At 48.2% G+C, this 19,344-nt stretch overlaps 7 protein-coding genes across 7 annotated transcripts; 4 read left to right on the forward strand and 3 right to left on the reverse strand.

Moving 5' to 3' along the window:
- The first annotated feature begins 61 nt into the window (after nt 1–61).
- BKA67DRAFT_580575 (phosphatidylinositol N-acetylglucosaminyltransferase-domain-containing protein) lies at nt 62–2,154 on the forward strand. The gene has a single exon (XM_046103866.1). It carries the CDS (start codon nt 340–342, stop codon nt 1,840–1,842), a length of 1,503 nt encoding a protein of 500 aa, XP_045953299.1. The 5' UTR covers nt 62–339; the 3' UTR covers nt 1,843–2,154.
- Nucleotides 2,155–2,797: 643 nt separating this feature from the next.
- Nucleotides 2,798–3,286, reverse strand: BKA67DRAFT_493032 (Nitroreductase-like protein; the record flags this gene model as incomplete). The annotated part of the gene is made up of 1 exon (XM_046097004.1): nt 2,798–3,286. A coding segment is annotated over one exon (489 nt), but the record flags the coding sequence as incomplete, so codon positions are not given.
- A 4,779-nt stretch (nt 3,287–8,065) lies between these two features.
- On the forward strand, nt 8,066–8,471 carry BKA67DRAFT_580578 (uncharacterized protein). Its single transcript, XM_046103867.1, has one exon. It carries the CDS (start codon nt 8,199–8,201, stop codon nt 8,460–8,462), a length of 264 nt encoding a protein of 87 aa, XP_045953301.1. The 5' UTR covers nt 8,066–8,198; the 3' UTR covers nt 8,463–8,471.
- A 474-nt stretch (nt 8,472–8,945) lies between these two features.
- Nucleotides 8,946–9,491, forward strand: BKA67DRAFT_540275 (uncharacterized protein; the record flags this gene model as incomplete). Its single annotated transcript, XM_046100753.1, has 3 exons — nt 8,946–8,963; nt 9,086–9,221; nt 9,286–9,491. The coding sequence occupies 3 exons, from the start codon at nt 8,946–8,948 to the stop codon at nt 9,489–9,491; spliced, it is 360 nt and encodes a 119-aa protein (XP_045953302.1).
- Nucleotides 9,492–12,642: 3,151 nt separating this feature from the next.
- BKA67DRAFT_580582 (major facilitator superfamily domain-containing protein) lies at nt 12,643–14,625 on the reverse strand. Its single transcript, XM_046103868.1, has 4 exons — nt 13,854–14,625; nt 13,661–13,793; nt 13,185–13,599; nt 12,643–13,134 (listed from the first exon to the last, which is right to left on the reverse strand). The coding sequence occupies exons 1-4, from the start codon at nt 14,293–14,295 to the stop codon at nt 12,673–12,675; spliced, it is 1,452 nt and encodes a 483-aa protein (XP_045953303.1). The 5' UTR covers nt 14,296–14,625; the 3' UTR covers nt 12,643–12,672.
- Nucleotides 14,626–14,795: 170 nt separating this feature from the next.
- Nucleotides 14,796–15,218, reverse strand: BKA67DRAFT_416563 (uncharacterized protein). Its single transcript, XM_046096788.1, has one exon. The coding sequence runs from the start codon at nt 15,173–15,175 to the stop codon at nt 14,855–14,857; it is 321 nt and encodes a 106-aa protein (XP_045953304.1). The 5' UTR covers nt 15,176–15,218; the 3' UTR covers nt 14,796–14,854.
- A 1,085-nt stretch (nt 15,219–16,303) lies between these two features.
- Nucleotides 16,304–18,702, forward strand: BKA67DRAFT_525378 (ABC transporter type 1, transmembrane domain-containing protein; the record flags this gene model as incomplete). The annotated part of the gene is made up of 7 exons (XM_046098658.1): nt 16,304–16,373; nt 16,439–16,569; nt 16,621–17,149; nt 17,208–17,431; nt 17,490–17,794; nt 17,867–18,069; nt 18,125–18,702. Coding segments are annotated over 7 exons (2,040 nt in total), but the record flags the coding sequence as incomplete, so codon positions are not given.
- Between the last annotated feature and the right edge of the window lie 642 nt (nt 18,703–19,344).

Consider the following 19,344-nt stretch of genomic DNA (forward strand, 5'->3'; position numbering starts at 1 on the left):
AACCGACGGCCCCGCAAGTGGGCCGTGCTCCCTGCTTTCGTGCTCCGTGCTCCGTGGTGCAGCTTGGCCCTCTAGCCCTCACTGTCACTGTCACTGTCACTGTCACTCAGCTCTGAGCTGACACTACAGCAGCACGCGTGGAGACGGTCGAGATCCGCGTAGAGTGCGTGGTAGGCCAGCAACGAAATCCGGAAGTTGACTCCTTTTGCGTGATACCGCAGCAAATCGAATCCCGCCGGCCCCCCCCCACGTTACCGACTGTCTCCCGGAGTGTCTCGAGCCAAGCGTTGGAGAGCCCATCCTTGATGCGAGGGCCCAACCGATCCTCGGCCTTTCCAAATGGCCTCACGTCTGGGACCTCAACCCTCGCTGGCGACATCTCGATCGTCGCCACAGGATGGTACATTTCCACCCCTGACGCGCGCAAACACCCTACCTGATCTCAACGCCAGCAACTCACCCCGGACATCGCGCTCCCATCTGGCACCGGAAGATGCCTTCTTCGCGACTTCTCCGCCTCGACAAGTGAATGGTTACGACAATAATCTGCGGTACGACTCGGGCGCAGAATCCCGCAAACGACTGCGATCGAAGCTCGGTAGCCGTAGCAGGAGTAGACACCGCCGGAGGAGGCGTACTTGGAAGAAGATCTTGTGGGTGAAGCAGTCCTTCCCGGACAACTATACCGATGCGACTACCTTCTTGGACAGTCTGCAAAGAAACCCACGCCTGCAGCCCTACGAGTTCTGGCCGCTTGTTGCAGACACCACTGTCATTGTCCAGCAAGTTTGTTCCGTCACCATATTCGTTGTCTGCTTCGTGGGCATCTTCACGGAGAGGGTATCGCCTGTAACCATAGTGGGATGGAGCAGCTTCGCAACCTTTCTTGGCTGGCTAGTCTGGGACTGGTGGATAGGCCAGGAGGGCGAAGACGAAGTCTTGCAGCGCCAGAACAGTCTGCGCAGTCGCGGTGCCCGACACCAAGCCAGACAGGAAAATAGCAGGTCGTCGACGGCCGCGCCTACACCCTCCGTCACCGCTGCGAGCTCCATGGTCAATCTAAGCACAACAGAGAGATCTCAATCACAGAGCAATCTCACCACACTGCGGCAGCCTGCTGGCGGGTCGGCGATATCATTGCATTCGAGCGTATCGCACAGTAGCAATCAGGGGCGCACAATCGATCTGCAGGATGGGCTCAAACACCGCCCCTCGTCTCCGCTACGGAGTGGGCGGCTCAGTCTGCGGCTGAGCACCATCAAATCCGCCATCCTTATTTACTTCACCATCTTGGGGCTTTCGCCCATACTCAAATCCCTGACGAGATCAACCTCACCTGACAGTATCTGGGCCATGTCATTCTGGTTGTTGACTGTCAATATATTCTTCTACGACTACTCGGGCGGCGTCGCCGTTAAATTCCCGGCATCCTTGTCCACCAATGCCGCACTGATGGCCTCGACAGTGCTCGCGTCCCGCCTTCCTTCTACGGGCCAAGTATTTAGCCTAACGTTGTTCAGTATCGAGGTGTTTGGATTGTTCCCGGTATTTCGAAGGTACGCACGGCACCGAAGCTGGCAATATCACGTCATGCTGTCTGTGTTGCTGATAATCGGGGCCGGAGGTGGGGTCGGTCTAGTCCTGAGCGATAAGAACGACCCCGGGTTCCCATGGAAGAATGGACTCATAGGTGTTACGGTCGGTGTGTTCATCGCCGTATTTGCCATGGGTGCTTCCAGTTGGTGGTTGATTGGGTTGCAAAAGTACAAGAACGCCATGAATGGACCATGGGACCAAGCTAGACCCATCATCATAAGCCGTCGGGCTTGGGATGACGATTAAGTAGAGTATGACCACAATGACCATGGCAGTATTAATCATGTTGACTGTTCTCGAATTTCTTTCTTTCATTGGCCCGGCAATGATCCGCTGTCGAAGTCTCGACATCTTAATGCAGTACTTTTGTCATGTTCTGGTCTGATAGCGCACAAATGCAGAAATGGCTGACAGTCAACACAACGTTATTTGAGGACGACGTACACATAATGGTTTGGGCGAGATATAACAGTACACTCATAAATGGTGAATATGTGGTGAACAACAATCTGTCGCCGACTGGCCAACTACAATCTAGTTCTCGCAAACGAAACATACATCTTTGGCATTCCAGTTTGACCTCAACATCCGTTGATTTCTTTCTCATTAGGAAAAGTAAATTCAGCGTTTACTGTCTGTGGTTGACAACGTCGAAACTTGAGAGGTCATCTCCGTTAAGCTGCATCCATATATCTTAAGAGCTCTGGAACTAAAGATAACATCATTGAAGATATGTGACGAGAAACCATCGTTGTGCGAGCTGTGTATCCCTCGTTTGGATCAGTTGGGGAGTTCATCCAGGTGCACTCAACCACTTCCAGAGCTTAAATCAAACGCAGTATTTCTAGTGATAATTACCGTGTAGCTAAGCTCAAGATTTACTTGGCTTTGATTTATGCCTAGAAATTTGTTCTGATGGAGTTTGAACATATCTTCTTCCGTGCCTTCATTCCAGAGCCACGTACATGGTCCAATGAGGCATTCGACTGAACCCGGTCGGCGCAGATACGATTTGACCAGCCAGATCGCAAAGAATGTTTCAGGCACATAGCATGTGACAAGTTGACCTTTCTTTTCAATCCAATCAAGTTGTTGCCCGGTTTCAAAACCAGAAACTCGCTGATTGTTCTCCTGGAATTAGCGATATGGGCGGCCACTTCGTCTATCCGCCGCTGGACCGATCACGGCGGGACATAAAGCTTCTGCAGCTGAGTCCGACCCCCCGTGCCGTCAACGCTAATAGCAGCGTCTGTAGGTACATGCCGACACTCAGAGCGTCGGGTCGGCCGAGCTCCTCGTCTACACACACCACTGCGGCAACCGGCGCATCGAAGAACCCAAACATGCGCAGCACCGCCGCCCGTCGACTGATCTTATCGTTCCACTCTACGCCAAAGCCTGTGCCGTAGACCTGCGCGCCGAAAGCCTTGCGCAAGGGTTCCAAATGGGCCGGCAGCGGCGGGATGGCACGTAAAGGCTCGTCGGTCGCGCTGGCGGCTGCGAGAACGGCCGCCTTGAGCTTCTTGAGGGGATATCCTGTCAAAACAAAGAGCCGCCAAGGCTGAATATTGGTGTTGGACGGGCCGTACCTCGCAAGATCCAGTGCCTCGTCGAGGACGCAGCGCGGGACGGGCTTGGGGAGAAAGACGCGCGATGAGTGGCGTGCAGCAATGGCCTCTTGCAACGTTATTTTATCGGCCATGGCCTCGCCTGTGCTCGAAATTGGCTGCATAGATATTGCTATAGCCCCAATCAGATGAATACATCTGTTCAATAAGTGAAGGAGGGGGGCCATGCCAATACACGCAGCATAGTAAGACGGCCCCCGAAACTCGTATATACTTTTTCTGAAGTACTAATTCTTCAATGAATTCGATACGCCCATTCAAATTCCCCCGCGCCTCTCATTTGTATCCCTGTCGCTGCTCCTGTGTGTCATGTCGCAGTTCAGGTAACAATAAGGTAATAATCTGAAGATTTGGCGGGCGGCTTAAAAATGTACAAATACTACCTGTATAATATGCATTCACAAGTAGCTGCATTAGGTGGTCGGTATATTCACAGAGTTCCTTGGATTAGGATAAAAGAAAGGGACATACATAGCGCCTGGTTTTCGTTGGTGATCACCCACCTATCTACGAAGTAGGTGCTGTACTATTCCTGCCGTCTTTGAAGGATATACCTAGGTACTTGGTGAAGGGGTACTGCATTGTCCACTGCTTATACTATGGTAGTAGGTCGCCTACCTTGGTAGGTACTCTCTCCACGCTAATAAGCTAAGATCCCTTCTTTCGTTCGATGCACTACTCCGTATACAACGGATAGTATATTTTTGATCTTCTGACAGTATCATTCCATATCCAAACAGCTAATTAAGAGAAATATGGGAAGCCTACTGTTTAAGTTGCTTTGAAAGCATCGGTAGGTAGGTGAAATAAGCTTCTAAAAGCTTCAGCCATTATAAAGATCCTACACACAACGTACGTGGAATACATCACAACCGCGCATATCCTTGTCGCCATCTTAAGCATCCAAATCCATGACTTTTTTATAGGTTGCCCGTTTTTGGAGATACCACATAAGCATAACGAGATCCAGATAATATACCACAAAGGTATAATACCTACGGTAACCAAGCTTGCAATTCTCCAAAGGATCTGTTAGAAAGACATAGGGAATTTGATGTTCCATGCAATGAGGTGCGCTAAGCCAAAAGCCATAGCACCGATAATCATTCTTAGATCTTCCGCACCAAAAGCGAAGCTTCCTGTATTATCAGTGTCGAGTGCTCCAAATGTTGCCTCGCCGTTATAAAGATAATTTGGGATCCGTGTCGATCGATGGCTGAAGTCCTCGTCTGCGAATGTATTCTTGATAAAACCGTATCCGGAAAGATGGTTGAGCTTGTCAATGTCTTTTGGTGTCAACTTCCGCACTGCTATGACTTCTGCTGTCAACATCAGGTCCTTCGGTTTGTGGAGCCAGAACAGATACGTGATAAAGGTACAAATTGCGTAACTGAGAGTAGCTATTTCAAGCTGTGTCGAAGAGAGCCCTTGGACCTTCCTGGCGACCAGTTGCACGAAAAGTCATGAGACCTGAAGGAGGGTTAAGCTCTTGATAAAAATATCCTGCTTGCTCTGACCTCTTATTTGGTCTTCCGTAATAGCTGGTAAGCGATCGGTTACCCCGTGGCTCAGTAAGATGCAGGGATCTACCGCACGAAGTGTAATAGGAATACCGCCCTTCCACCGAGGCTTAGAAATAAACACGACATTGCTTCGGGCGTCGTTCCAGTGTTCATGTTGAGACGAATAACTCTCAAATCGTGCTCGAAAAGTCTGACTTTGAAAGCTTTGTACAAAGGGACGATGACTCTGGGTCGACGCTCGGCTGTGATGACTGGAGAACGTGGGTGCATCCCGAGTCGCGGGATAGTGGCTCTGGCTCTGGCTGTGGCTCTGGCTGCACTTGAGATCAATCTCCATAGGATCTGAGGGATGGCTCATAATCAGATCTCGACAGGCAGGACACCACTCGGACCCATCTATTAGTATGAAACCACCCATGTTGGCAGAAAATGCATGAGTCAACGTCCATTGAACTCCTGTTTTTTCTGCCCAATTCTTCATATTGCTGCAGTTATTTGACCTCCATGCGGCAACGAAATCAGCCATGGATTTGCCAACCCAGAATTCAGGTAGCATGATGGTAAGAACCATCCATTTTGGCTTCCTTGACAGCCATCTTCCTATGGTCTGAAGATGATAACAGATGCTTCAAATGCTCGTCGTACAGAATTTGCATGCTGTTCAGAGTTTGCTTGCTGTTCAGGAGTTGATTGCTGTTTGAAATTCACTTGCTGCCGCGATGCTTCCCGCTGAGGAATGTTGAGGTGTGAAACAGTCCAGCTACAAAGAAAGACGGTGAAGATGGAGCTCCAGAAGATCTGCAAAGTCGAACGTACGTTCGGTCCAGATAGATAGTTGATATTCTCTTCTGGCAGAGTGCAATAGGTTGTGAAAGATTTGGGGTTGACAACTGGTAAAAAAGACAACCAGACAATTGATAATGTTATCTCAGCCACTGTGATTGACACAACGGTTGAATGCCCCAGGAAGAGCAAGAAAGTTTAAAATGGAGAGAGTCGTCGACAGGAATAAATAGGCAAAAAGCAAATGATTTATTGCTTGGGTTGACACCAAAGTGGCTTTCGAATTGGCACCACGGCTGGTCGATGGTAACACGCACACACTTCACCCCTATACGCACACACAGCAGAGTATGTGAGCCTTAGAGTGCCAAAGAGTTCTCGCCTCCACGAATAAGTAAAGGGCCACTTTGCCATTCTTTCTTGGCAGCGTCAAGTCAAGAATAAACAAAACAGCGATTGACATATCACGCACAGGTGGCTAGGTTCGTTGGGCAACAATGAATGAAAGCATTCGGCGAAAGCCAACATGAGGTTGCATCAATTTAGCAGCTATGAAGGAGAACTTGGCTGGATTATGACAGCCACGTTTTTTACATTCGCTTAGAAAGAGGAAAAAATCATCGATGATCCTATTCGCTTTTGAGGCACATGGTAGACTTGAAGGGGGGTCGCCTAAGCATGTCACGACTTCTGTCCATCAGTCTCGACATTCTAAGCGGAATGACAACCAAGTCAACAGACTCTTGATAAAATGTTCCACTCAATTATGGACTGTCATGGCATCAGCTACAGGCCATCTCGTACCTCGACTACAAAGCTCACGCCATCCTTCTTAATTAATCCATCTAATAGGCAATCCCATTCTGTCACGTTTCACAATGATCCACCGAGCTGAACATCAACTTCTGCGGGTTTCAACATGCCCCATCTCAGGTCAAAAGCCATAACGGCCTCAAGGAAAGTGCTGCTTCAGAAAGGTCAGCTTGTTAACCACCACTGCTGTACGCCTCTTGGCAAATGCAGCTCTTTCAATTTGGCGATTACGGTCTTTCTGCTCGCCGAACCCCCACTTCTCGACTTTTGACATGCAAAAGTTTATTGGTGGCACTTCAAAAGTGATGTCTCTACACGCTAGCTCCGGGAGCACCCGATATTCACATTCAGTTCTTAAGGTTCATGAGTTCTACGAAGTATAGTTCTCATTCACTCCGTTGCAGCCACTAAATAAAAAAGTAACGTAGTGTACACAATGTAAAAGGGGAAGAAAAAAGAAGAAAAAAACATACAACACCGGGGATTCCCCAGTGGTCACCCACCTGAGTACTAATCCAGCGATCATAGGACATAGCTACCTGGCGAGAAGGGATCACTTTCCCCGCAGCTTGTGACACGGAAACGTGTAACACATGCACCGTCGCAGAAGAGTGGATCCCGGAACATTTTCAAACGGTACGGCATCCCAATTGATTACGGCTTTCATACCGTTATATAGTCGTTCACGTTACAAAGCCTTACCGTTTGTCTAGTTTTCTTTGACGATGGAACAACTGCCACGATCTTCGAGCTACTTTCAACCAAGGACTTCGACTCCACTATCAGGGCCTGATAGTTGTGCCATGGTTCATATTAGTGGTTCTCAATTCGATCAACAGCACGACCCCTACTGATCGTCGAATTCAGGTGACGGAAATCATAGCAGACATCTCGTGTGGCTGCGATAGATTTGTGCGATAGATGTGGAGGTCTGTCTGAGTAAAATGCAGATGAGGCTAGATAATGCAAGCTGGTGATAGTTCTAGTATCAGCGGGCGCACTTTGCACATCCAGGATTTGTTAGACATGCGCTGACAAACCTCAACTACTCCAGGTCATTTGACTCTTTGCAATCCTATTCGATATGCTTAAGTGCAAGCTCTTCCGTCTTCCTGAACATGTCTAGACTCAACTTGGTCCTTGCATGTACTTGAAGCTCATACATCAATTGTGACTGATTGGGGTCCAATACTAGCTAGTGGATGCACTCATCTGCCTCATTGTTCCAGACTCCTCCTAGTTTGAAGGGCTTCTTTCTAATGGTTATATGACAAGCACAGAAGTTTAGTGCAAATACCAGTGGCAATCCAGACACAATGCTTCCAGTAAGCAGCTTGCTTACGCCGCCAATAGTTCTGGACCAATCGACGCCATATCTGAGATCTTACACTGAAACTCCGAGCCTACTGATTTCATCGGGGAAGTGCGAATAGAATATCCGATGGTTCATTTAAGCCACTAACTTTAACAAGATCAATCGAACGATCTCTATCGCAGAAACATACCTAGATCACTCAAATCGCTAGCGAACGACGATATCAGACTGTAAATTTGATTTTCTACTTCGAGTACCGTATCGATTCCAACCCTGCCCCAAAAAAACCCAACTGGTGACAGATCAAGGTCTGGTGTGTCCGGTGTCCTAAGCCCCGGACGGATGTCCCGATGGACGAGCTGAACGACCATGAACAAGCAACTCAGACCAGTGTTGCCAGCCAAAATTTGGGAATCAGATAATATCGATACCTCGGAGAGGCGTCCAGCGCTTGCAACGCTGATCGCTAAGCGCAAAGCGGTTGCTGTCGCGTGTCTGAACTGCCGTAAACGAAAGACCAGATGTAACGGCGTTGAGCCGATGTGCGTTACTTGCAGTCATAGAGGCATCGAGTGCAGCTATTCCAAGGGAGATGGTCTGGCTGTTCTGGAAATGGATATCTCCAACCTGGAAGTTGAGAACAACCAACTGCGAGAGGCACTTGGGCTTCTCTGCACACGACCTGAGCACAATGCGCACGAGATATTCAAGCGTCTGCGCACGACTAACGATCCGATTGCTGTACTCCAATCTGTTACGGACGCGAAGCTGCTGTTGAACAACCCACCAGCGGCCTCAATCTAATAGCGTTAGACGCGCGACTTCTGGCCATTGATGTGCATACCTTGGAAGACATTTACTTCAAGATCCAAGCTCAACCGTGGACATTAGTGGCTGGTGACGACATTGTGTCGGGTTTGATCTCATCTTTCTTCGCATGGGACGATGCTTTTCTTTTACCCTTTATCGATCGCGATGCATTCTTGGACGACATGCGCAATGGCAGTCCTGGAACGGCGAAGTATTGCTCGTGATTCCTTGTAAACGCCATCTGTGCCTCAAGATGTGTACGTTTAGATGGCTGCTCTAGTAGCCAACAACCTCGGCTCGTTCGTGTCACAGACTACTTCCAGACGCGCCGACATGTTCAAGTTCATAAAGGGTGGAGATCTTGGTAGCAAGTTTCGTGATGAGGCCAAAAAGTTACTAGACCTTGAGAATGGTCGCGCGTCACTGCCGACAGTGCAAGGCTTGGCATTAATGTTCTCTTTCACGGCATAACAAGGTATGGATAGGGCGGGTATGGTATGTCAACCCCCGCTTTTCATATGGCTTTGACATCTTTGCGCGGCTTGAGAGTCAAGAATTATTAATCCATTTCGTCCTCATCTTACTTAAAGCAGTGTAAAGACGCTGACTACTTATAGATGTACCGGTACATGTGCTGTAGAATGCTTCGTAGACTGCAGTTTGACAGAGTTCTGAAACCAACAAACACAGCCGTCACCTCGCTGCAAAAAGAGTTTTGTCAAAGGCCCTATGGGGTATGGTCTGCTTTGAAAGGTGTGTACCGAGGCTAACAGAAGATTCGCAACAGCATAGCTAATGTCAGACTCTAGTTTAGTAGCATATCTATATCTGCAGAAGTCCTTGCTTCCACCACCTTATGTGGAGCGATTCTTTAACTCCGAGAGCACATGCAATGCAGTTGAGAAGAATCTGGATATTTTCGGCGACACACACAATACTAACGACAACTCTCCTCCCTTTGTTACTGGCACTCTGAATGCGACTTGCGATTTGTCTCTCAAACTCTATGAGGCCATGACTTGAAACGTCGAGTCTCTAGACATTGCAGAGAATAAAAATCTCGACAAGAGACGACAGTTGTACAATGACATGCAAGTTTGGAAAAGGGATCTTCCAAGCCATTTGCGACATGACGTGAATTTCACGCCACAAACTTGCTTCTTAAGGTACGTATCATCACCAGGCCATAATGACCCTGCGATTAACTCGGAAAATTCCTAGTGTTTATTCAAACGAAGTATCGATCAGCATCTTAAGACCACTCCAACCAGATGTCAAGTTCCAGCGATGTCTGACAGCAGGCGAGTTGTGTCTTCAAGTTGCATTATATGACGCAAATCATAGATTACGAAACGAAAAATAGCGAGAGCATTTACAACATAGAGTTGGATACACACCGCTGCGGTTCTGATTAATAATATTGAAGGCACACGGTTATTCATGCAGGATTCACATATCAGGGGTGTGCATTTGCTGTGATTAATGCATAATTCGTTCTGGCCTTGAGACAATAGGTCAGAAAGGCTTAAAGCGATTAGATAATTGGATAAGACAAAATTGTTGCCCCAATTGTACTCTCAAAGGACAATGGGACTCTGATGGCGGGTTGTTCAATGCCCTGGTCGTCAGCTCCCTGTCTACATCGGACGCGATACTCTACAACATGCCTGCAAAATCCGAAAATTGTGAAGCACATCTACCTCGAAGATACGTTTCGAAAAGCTGCTGAGCAGCTTCTTGTGTTGTCCTACTTTGGAAATTTTTTGGATTTGTCGACTCTTTTTTGCACGGGATTCTGCCTTACAACTGCGAAAATTCCAATTCTTTCGAGGGAGTTTTGAGACATTGGGCCACGGGAAGCAAGGAAAGACAGGGCTGGGCCAATGTCTTTGACCTTGTTTGCTAAATATTCCACGAGATGGTTGAAGATCAATGAGGCAATGAACTCTTTTGTATTGCTGCCCGATGCAACAATTTCCCAATGGTCCGGCGCCTTTTGACTTTAGCACGAAATCACGGACACCTACGACATCAATTGACTTACAACCAGAGATGGAACAATGGCTCTCTATACGGTAGACCGCTACATCAATTGATTAACAAAACTGTTTATAAAAACTATGTTGAGATGGTGGAATATCTGCTGGCACAGGAAGAGCTGGAAACGCACCTCGAATACCGCAATCTGGACAGAGAAACATCTACCGCTTGGCGACAAGATTTTCAATCCTGCCATATTCTGGATGTTGGTTGCCAAATTCAAAAAGGGGGTCAGTCAGTTATCACTGCAACTAGTCTTCTACCAGCTCAGCGATACAAACTTAACAAGATACTGGTCTTAGAGAGCAGGTCCAACACGAATGTTCTGCACTAAGATGAAGGGCGTCAGGCCCTTCTCATATAGTTCTTCGTTATGGTCACTTGGATATAGCTCGCCTTCTTGCTAATATGGACGGGGCTGACCTCACCCAAATCGTTTTAGTTGGTGGGTATAGAAAGAGTGGTAAACTGGGAAAAGATGACATCACCTTGCCATCGAGCCAATACACTTATTATAATTAAGTTGGCTGAAGGGACGGTGAAAGGATAAATCCAGCTGCCGTTAATGGTCATATACTTCCCTCGGGATTTCGCTAGTGTCTACTCTTGGATAGAACATCTAAATAGAGCCTACCTAACTAAATGATTCGTCACATAATTCCAAGTACGTATAGTTTTTGCGGTTCCTTTTGTTGATTGGATCAGTAGATTAATAATCGGCTTTAACGGATCAGCCTTCCCTTCAATCTAGGACTCATATCAAGGAGACATCAGGCCTGTATTGAACCTTGATAACGTCGGCAGTGCCCTGATGTCTGTTGTTCATGCCAATACCCTCTCGATTTGAGGCCGGGACGAAAACACCAACTAGTCTTCAATATGTTTGCGCTCGCCGTCCATGAAATTGCAATGCACAGAGACAAAGATACTGGCATTAGGTAGTAAAACCGCCATTCTCTAACGTATTCATTTCTTCAAACAAGCAATTTGCCAGTTTGATGGCCTAGGAGTGATATAGGAGGGTGTGGTTGCTCTTAGACATCAATTGCAAGTCTTTGAGCCATGCTCAGGCCTTATGGATTGCCTCAATGTAACAACTTGAGAACTGTTTAGTCAAATAAAAGTCAATGTGACCTAGATGTAATGCGCACAAAATGACCGTTGCGAAATGTGTTCTTACCTTGTACATCCTCTAAAGTGAGTATCATGTTCGTCTACTAGCGCCCGCGTAAGTAAGCCAGCTCAGCCTCCTCACCCCCCCATAATTTGTTTCTGATGCACCTCATACAGCGTTTTATATGTATCATTATGCTTCTAAGAACGGCTTGTCATCAAATTCCTTAGCCAACGTCTCCATTTTGCACCTTCGGGGTTACTCGCAGGCATAACTAGATCGCCCATAAAAGTTGCCCGAACCACTCCATGTAGAGGATTCAGCCCACGTTCATTCAAACCACCCTTAAGCTTGCGCGCTCGGGACTCGCTATATCGCTGTCACGCATTGTAATGATGGGAATACCATGGCCAATGGCCTCTGAGGTACAAAAGTTCGACAACGCGTGTAGCACTCGTAGATACAAAGCAGTAGTCACAGGCGTCAGGTTAGAACTTCTGTGTTCCTAAGAACTGCTATAGCCATATAAGAAAGAGCAGTTTGCCAAAGGATAGTATAGGCTAACGCTTTATAGTTGGACTTGTAATCATGTACAAGCCGCTTAAGCCTCTTCGCACGCCATTTTCACAGGAAGAAGTAAATCAGTGTTCTCTAGTACTCAGCTTATGGCTTTCGCATAAATACTTCCCTTCTTTGGGATTTATATAATGAAAGTTACAAGCCTTCTAAGGGATAAACGCATTAAGAAACTTGCTACGTGCTTTGCATTATGTTTGATCACTTTCTAAGCCCAAGGTGAATTGAAATTGAAGCTGTCTAGATGTTGAAGTGCACCAGCCCATCAGACCACCAGTCCATTAGTCCACTGGTGGCTACAGCGTAAGCGCTAGCGCCTCAATTCGTTCAGGGATAAGCCTCGGACGAGACCACTTCCGGCCAAACAACCTATCAGAACCTCTGCGTTCCAGGGATGGGGCTAGCTCGGTATTATAATTAAGTCGATATATATATACGTTAAAATATGTCAATTATTTATTTATTAATAGAGATTTATACAAAGCTAAGAATAAATAATGCTACTATATATAATATCGCTGCTATTATAAACGGTAGTCCGATCCATACGCCCCCCCAGAAAAGTCCGAGATTAAAGAATTGTAATAAGAGCGGTCCCGCAGCGATTGAGCCTATACTTTCGATTACACTGATAACGGTATATAGCAAGCCGACACGCTCCTTTGCGACCAGCGATGAGATGATGCTGCGGGCAAGCACAGAAAACCCAGCACCACATGCCATTAGTATAATCCCTACCGACGCCAGAACGCGTGTTTCGGCCAGACCAAGAAGCAGGGAGCCTATGCCAAAGATAAATACGCTTAGGCGTGCCATCGAGAGATCTTTCGACAGAGGTGTGAACCCTCTTTGCAGGAGCATACTACCGAGTGCCGGTAGAACGATAGTGAGAAGGAGCAGACTCGTAATAGGTCGAGCAGAGACGACCAGGCCGGCCTATATACACCAATTAGGGATATGCCGGATGGATTTCTCACTATACTCACCTCTTCCCATGACCAGTCGTATCGCTTCGTAATGTACTGAAGCTCTAAAGCCGCTGCGTATTTTGCCGTCACTGTCACGAGAAGACTTGTAAGCATATATCCTACGGGTCGGTTGTCGTATGCTATCCATTTCAGCGCAGCGCCAGACTTGATGATCAAATTGCGAGCCCAGCTACTCGATCTATGAATTGATTCGGCATTACAGGCGCTAGGGCTAACGCTGCGTTGCGATTGCCTCACTAGCTCGGGCGCATTGCTCGGGATAAGCATGCACAACGTTGTGGCAAGGACGAAGAGCCCGAAACCTAAGCACACAGGAAGCCAGACGTCGCGACGCATCGTGATATACGCTATCGGGCTCGATAGTAGCTGGCCGAGTTGAGCCGATGCGCCGATATAAAAGAAAGCAGTCGATCTGGGTGGCTCAATGTGAGCCTCGATACCTATTAGGCGCAGGGAAATCATGAGTTCCTCACCGTTGGGAGTCAGGTATGTTGTCGTTGGCCACAGCATATATCATTGAAATCAACACCGCTGTACCCCCACCGATCAAGCCGAGGACGGGAGTGACCCATATGAGCTGGAGCGGCAAGGTATCGGGAAAAGCACCTTCGGATGATTAAACATCTGCATTTGACACAGGATTAGGGCAAAGGGTGAGGGACATACAGATGATGATTTGGGCCAGCATCTGTAGCATGACACCGGTCGACGATAGACTCAGTACCAGCTTATGGCCAAACCTATCAGCGATTGTTCCATAGGGTACAGCGACCAGCAATCCAGGGATGTACTCCAGCGTAGCTGACCAGGCTTGGAGACTGGCTAGCTCGGACTGCACATCCGGAGCCTTGCAGCGGTCTTCTCCCAGGGCATGGTGGGCTTGCGGTTGCCGCCTCGCGTGGTTGTGGCAGATTATGTCCTCGAAGATCTTGGACATAGGAGTGAGCATAGTTGCGGATCCCAGCGAATAGACGAATATAATCAAAGCGCAAAGAACCGCGGTAAGGAATGCTCGGCGGGTTGAATCATTATGCTGATGTGGCGGAGCACGTGGTCCGCTCAGATCCGAGGATTCCAGAAGTGGACGCTGTTCGTCATGTGAGCTCATGGTTGACTTTGTTCGAGTCCACGGGGAGACCAGATCGATCGAGGCAAGTCTATTTGTGTGTTAGATGAGGGTTGTTTCTTAGCCCGAGGTTGACGTTTCTGACCGTGCAAAGCGCAATTCGAGCGTTGTGCTTATATGAGAAGGCGCAGAAAGAAGAGGGGCCAAAGGTAGAGGAAGAAGTGGTGGTTTATTATACTTGGAGGAAGAAGAGCTCCATGGGTTATAGGTTACGAAGCCGCCTTTTATCTTTCCATAATGTGAAACACCGGGATCTGCACAGCCCTATCACAATCTAGCAACAAAAATGGAAAGGCAAAGCTTATGTTTAACTGTAATCAAGCACGAGGAGTTCGGGAAAGCTCCCCACTGAATCTTAGCTAAATACATAGAAAAATATGTCCGGGGCATGCTGCCTAAATCAAGATGCCCCACGTTGGCACATGTGTCTCCACTCACGTTCCTTCCGTGACACCTTGGATACCTGATCTTTTAGTGGGGCCGAGACATCAACGGCCAATCGTAAGCCCTGACTGATATCAATACTTTGATGTTTCCACTACTATGCATCCATGCGTACTATACGGTCGTGTTCCCAAATGCCTTCAAGGAGACCACTCATTTCATGGGAGATCCGTCCCCGCAGCTTGATGATTACTAGAGGCAAACCTACGATCTGCCTTCGCGAATTCCGAAATGGCAGGCTGATAAATTGGATATGCCTACAATGGAAATACCGGGAGATGAAGGCCATTACGTGGTTCTTTTGGATATCTTCCACTCGATGCGTTGTCTTAACGAGATCCGCTAGTCCCTCCATCCAGAGTACTATCCACCATATCATCTGCGAATGAACACAACTGAAGAGGAAGCCAAGATGCATTTAGGTGAGCTAAGCACTATATAAGCAACTCCTCAGACACAAGAACCGATACAATTCTGGGCAGGCTAGCTAATCCGGTGGGCAAGGGAGCACAGCATCCTAGAGCCACTCCAATAAGGCAGCTTCACTAAGGGGAAGATGATCTGGTTTGCATTACTCCACAACGGAAGTCAAGAAAACGCGTCGGCCCGCCACAAGTGGGGCCGTGGGGTCAACATTACATTAAGTATAGTGATTCACAGGTCATATCAGGTTTCTGTATTCATGAGCGGAACAGGTGTACTACGTTAACAGCTAACGTGGAGCTAATAATTTCCCCCCTTCCTTGGCATTCTCTTTCTCTTTCCTTCTTTCTTTCTTTCGTTCATTCGCCTTTAGTAATAGCTGCAAGGAGCCAGACAGATACCGAACAACAAAGCCCAGACATGAACCAATAGCCTCTCTACTGCTTAACTTCTTGGAAATCAACACGTTTATTACTTGCCTCATGGTAACATCCCTACAAAAAGACGCTGAAATATGCATCTGGCCACTGCTACACGGTTGCGTTCGAAGTTTGAAGTTTTTGCGCAGTGGTTAATGGGTACTGCAGCTACAGTGCATCCGTAACGGGACAATACTCCGTATCAAGCCACAGTAGAACAAAGGAATAGATAAGGGGTAATAACACCCGATGAGGAGGATGATATAATGAGCAGGGATTTGAGGAGAGTACTCCAATATAAGGGCCAACAAGGTGACCAATCGTGGTTCAAGGATCCACCTATGTGTCCCCAGCAAGCCGTGGACACAAGAATTCGCGCAGTGTTGGCTGTACATTGGTTCCCGTGCATTGGTTCCATGCATCCTGCACTAATCGTAATTTCGGCCCATGATATGATTGTAATATGATCGGCCCGGTACCTGGCCGCATTGTTTGTAACTATTGCAAGGGGACCTAGCACAATAAAAATGGCCAATCAAGGAGCCGAATCATATGCACCATCGCACAACTTGCAGTTAACAGTGCGCGAATTCTTGTGTCTACTGCTTGCCCAGGTGATTTGAATCTCAAGAGCCAACCCCGCCGCAAAGTACTTTCCATCGGGGTGTCAGTTCTCGAGACAATGGCTTTCGCTCCAGCCTGCATCCTGTGGTGACGATACCATTGGTCCGGGAATAAGTACTTCGAATTGTCGTGGGGGGTTTGATTTTACTGGTAAGCCTCATTGTGGATAGTCTGGCTTCCCCCGCACTTTACGTACTGATCACGACCATTGATAGTTCTGTTTGAGGAGAGTTTCCTGATAGTAGCCCCAGCGTCTGTGCTGCTCATACTTCTCCCATTCCGAGTGCTAAACTTGGCGCGCCAGCCCCGTCTGCTTCCACGAAATGCCATACATTCGAGCAAACTGGTATGTTTCCTACTCCGTTCTACAGCAGCTGATATCCAAATCTCGGCATAGATTGCAGTCTTCCTATACTCGCTACTGCAGTTGGCTGTGCTTGTTGATGTTGCACTTTATCCCCAGCTCCAGACAAGAGTCTCGATTCCTGCTGCAGTACTCGCTTTAGCAGCAGGATTAGGTCTTCTTGTCATCTCCCACCTTGAGCATACCAGATCCATCCGGCCATCATTCCTTATTACAAGCTTCTTAATTGTCACGCTTCTTTTTGACATAGTCCGCGCACGGACACAATGGCTCTTTCACAATCACGTTGCCTCGGCTGGGCTTTTGACAGTTTCAGTAGCCATCACAGCGACAATGCTTGTGTTTGAAGCATGGGATAAAAGATGCAATTTTGCCAGCTTAGGCTACTCATTCTCACGGGAGGGCACCAGCGGACTTTTGAGTCGTGCATCATTCTGGTGGTTGAATCCACTATTGCGCCACGGCTCACACGATGTGCTAACCCAAGACAAACTGCCACTTGTTCACGAAAGGCTCGGCTCAGAGCGTGTGGCAGCTGATATACGGCGGACGTGGGATACCGGTACGCAGCCCGCCATCATCATTGGGGTCTTATATTTTCCTCTACTAAGCCACTGTAGCAAACCAGTCGAGAAATCATGCTTCGGCATATGCATGTGTGCGAAGCCTCTGGAGTCAATTGCTAATCATCACCATACCCAAGTTATTGCTCGTGGGCCTCAGCTTTGGCCAGACATATCTTATCCAGGACGCTGTCAACTACGTTCAGACCGTCGATACTCGTCCGATGGGTGAGGGCTACGGGCTGCTCGGTGGATTTGCGCTTGTCTATGTTGGTCTGGCTGTAAGTCGTCGAATCACACTCTCACCTCCTCCATGCTTACAATATTGGTGTACTACAGATCGCCACAGGCTGGGCGACACAGCTGACATTTCGCATGATGGCGAGCATGCGTGGGCAATTGATCTTACTCATTTATGCCAGGATGATAGTGCTGCCTGTATGCAGTGTCAGAGAGTCCGCGATGATATCGCTGGTTAGCACCGATGTGCAAAGGATCGCGGAGACGTTCCATCTGTTTCTGGTGAACCTGGTTTCCAGTGTTTTGCAAACAGCAATTGCCGTCTACCTCCTTTACACGCAGCTAGGCGCTGTTTGCGTTGCTCCAATCTTCGTCGCCTTAGGTAAGCAGCTGATTGCTGGGAAGTCGCAGAGCCACCGGTCCATCGACTGACTATCGCCATTAGTTTCCTTCGGATTGTCAACGTAGCTGGCCAGCGGCATCAGCGGACTACAGAGACGGTGGCTTGAAGCAATACAGCACCGCATCAACTTCACATCCGTGGTGCTCAATTCCATCAAAGGCATCAAGATGCTTGGGTTGTCTGTGATGATGCGCGATCACGCACAGAAGATGCGAGATGATGAACTAGATATCTCTCGACGGTACAGAAAATTTCAATGCCTCAATATCGCACTAGGTATGACGATCGCCCGGATTTAAGGAAGGCCTGCTCTGATACTAATTTCCTCTAGTCAATCTACCACAGATTGTATCTACGCTCGCGATCTTCATGACCTACGCGATCGTGGCAAAGCTGCAGGGCTCCCAAGGAATGCAAGTTTCACAGGCAATCACATCACTCGCAGCGCTGAATCTTCTATCAGTCCCACTAGCTACCTTAGTATGGGGAATACCAGTGGGCTGGGCCGCACTACGATGCTTTAGCAGGGTTCAGGAGTTCCTTATCCAGGAGTCGCTTACGGACGCACGGTTGGGAGTGACGTCTATTGGCGGCAGGACAGGTGTGCCGCTGCAATTGAGGCACAATGAGAACCTGCAACATCAGTGGTTGAACGCCAGTGCTGACGCAGCCCGCGTCCGTCTGGCCCAAGCCAGCTTTGGGTGGTCTACCTCAACACCTCAGGTGGTCAAGGATGTGACGCTGGTGATCGCCAGAGATTGCAAGCTGATGATAGTGGTTGGCCGCACAGAAGCCTTACTACCTGCTCCTCTGTGTGCAAAGATGGCTGGTATTCGTGTTGGACCTCATCGTTGCTGCTCTAGCAGTTATTGTCAAGGGCCTGGCCATTGCGCTGCGCTCGAGGCTTAACGCCGGGTTTTTGGGTCTTGCTTTGGTCAACCTCATGTCTCTGTCCTTATCACTGACGAATCTTGTCCAGCAATGGACACTGCTCGAGACTTCTCTTGGCGCTATTGCTCGGATTAAGGACTTCTGCACCAACACGCCGACCGAGGACGCTGCTGCTGAGTTTGAGTCCCCGATTGCTACGACTTACAAGATATCGGAGCGACAGAGTAGGTGCTCTACTTGTGCTCAAGGATGTGAGCTTCTCCATCAAGGGAGGTCAAAGACTCGGAATTGTGGGTAGAACGGGCAGGTAAGCCATACTCTAAATCAATTCTCCGAAAATGTTTTCGCACCTCTGTTAACAGCCAAAATCACACCAGTGGAAAGAGCTCGTCCGTTCTCGTACTCCTACGTATACTCGAGTTGTCTTCAGGGCGCATATCTATTAATGATATCGATATATCCATAGTCAAGCCCTCTATCGTCCGTGAGCGTCTCATCTATCTCACGCAAGACCCCTTTCTATTTCCTAGAACAGTGCGGCTAAATGCAGATCCCTTGGCAAGAGCGGGTGATACTTCCATAATAGCGGCCTTACAAAAGGTTAGTCTCTGGAGTGCGCTATAGCACAAAGCTACGACTACACAAAGTGATGATGCCGCC

This window comes from Truncatella angustata (genome assembly GCF_020726525.1).
Source record: "Truncatella angustata strain MPI-SDFR-AT-0073 chromosome Unknown BKA67scaffold_9, whole genome shotgun sequence".
Lineage (NCBI taxonomy): Eukaryota > Fungi > Ascomycota > Sordariomycetes > Amphisphaeriales > Sporocadaceae > Truncatella > Truncatella angustata.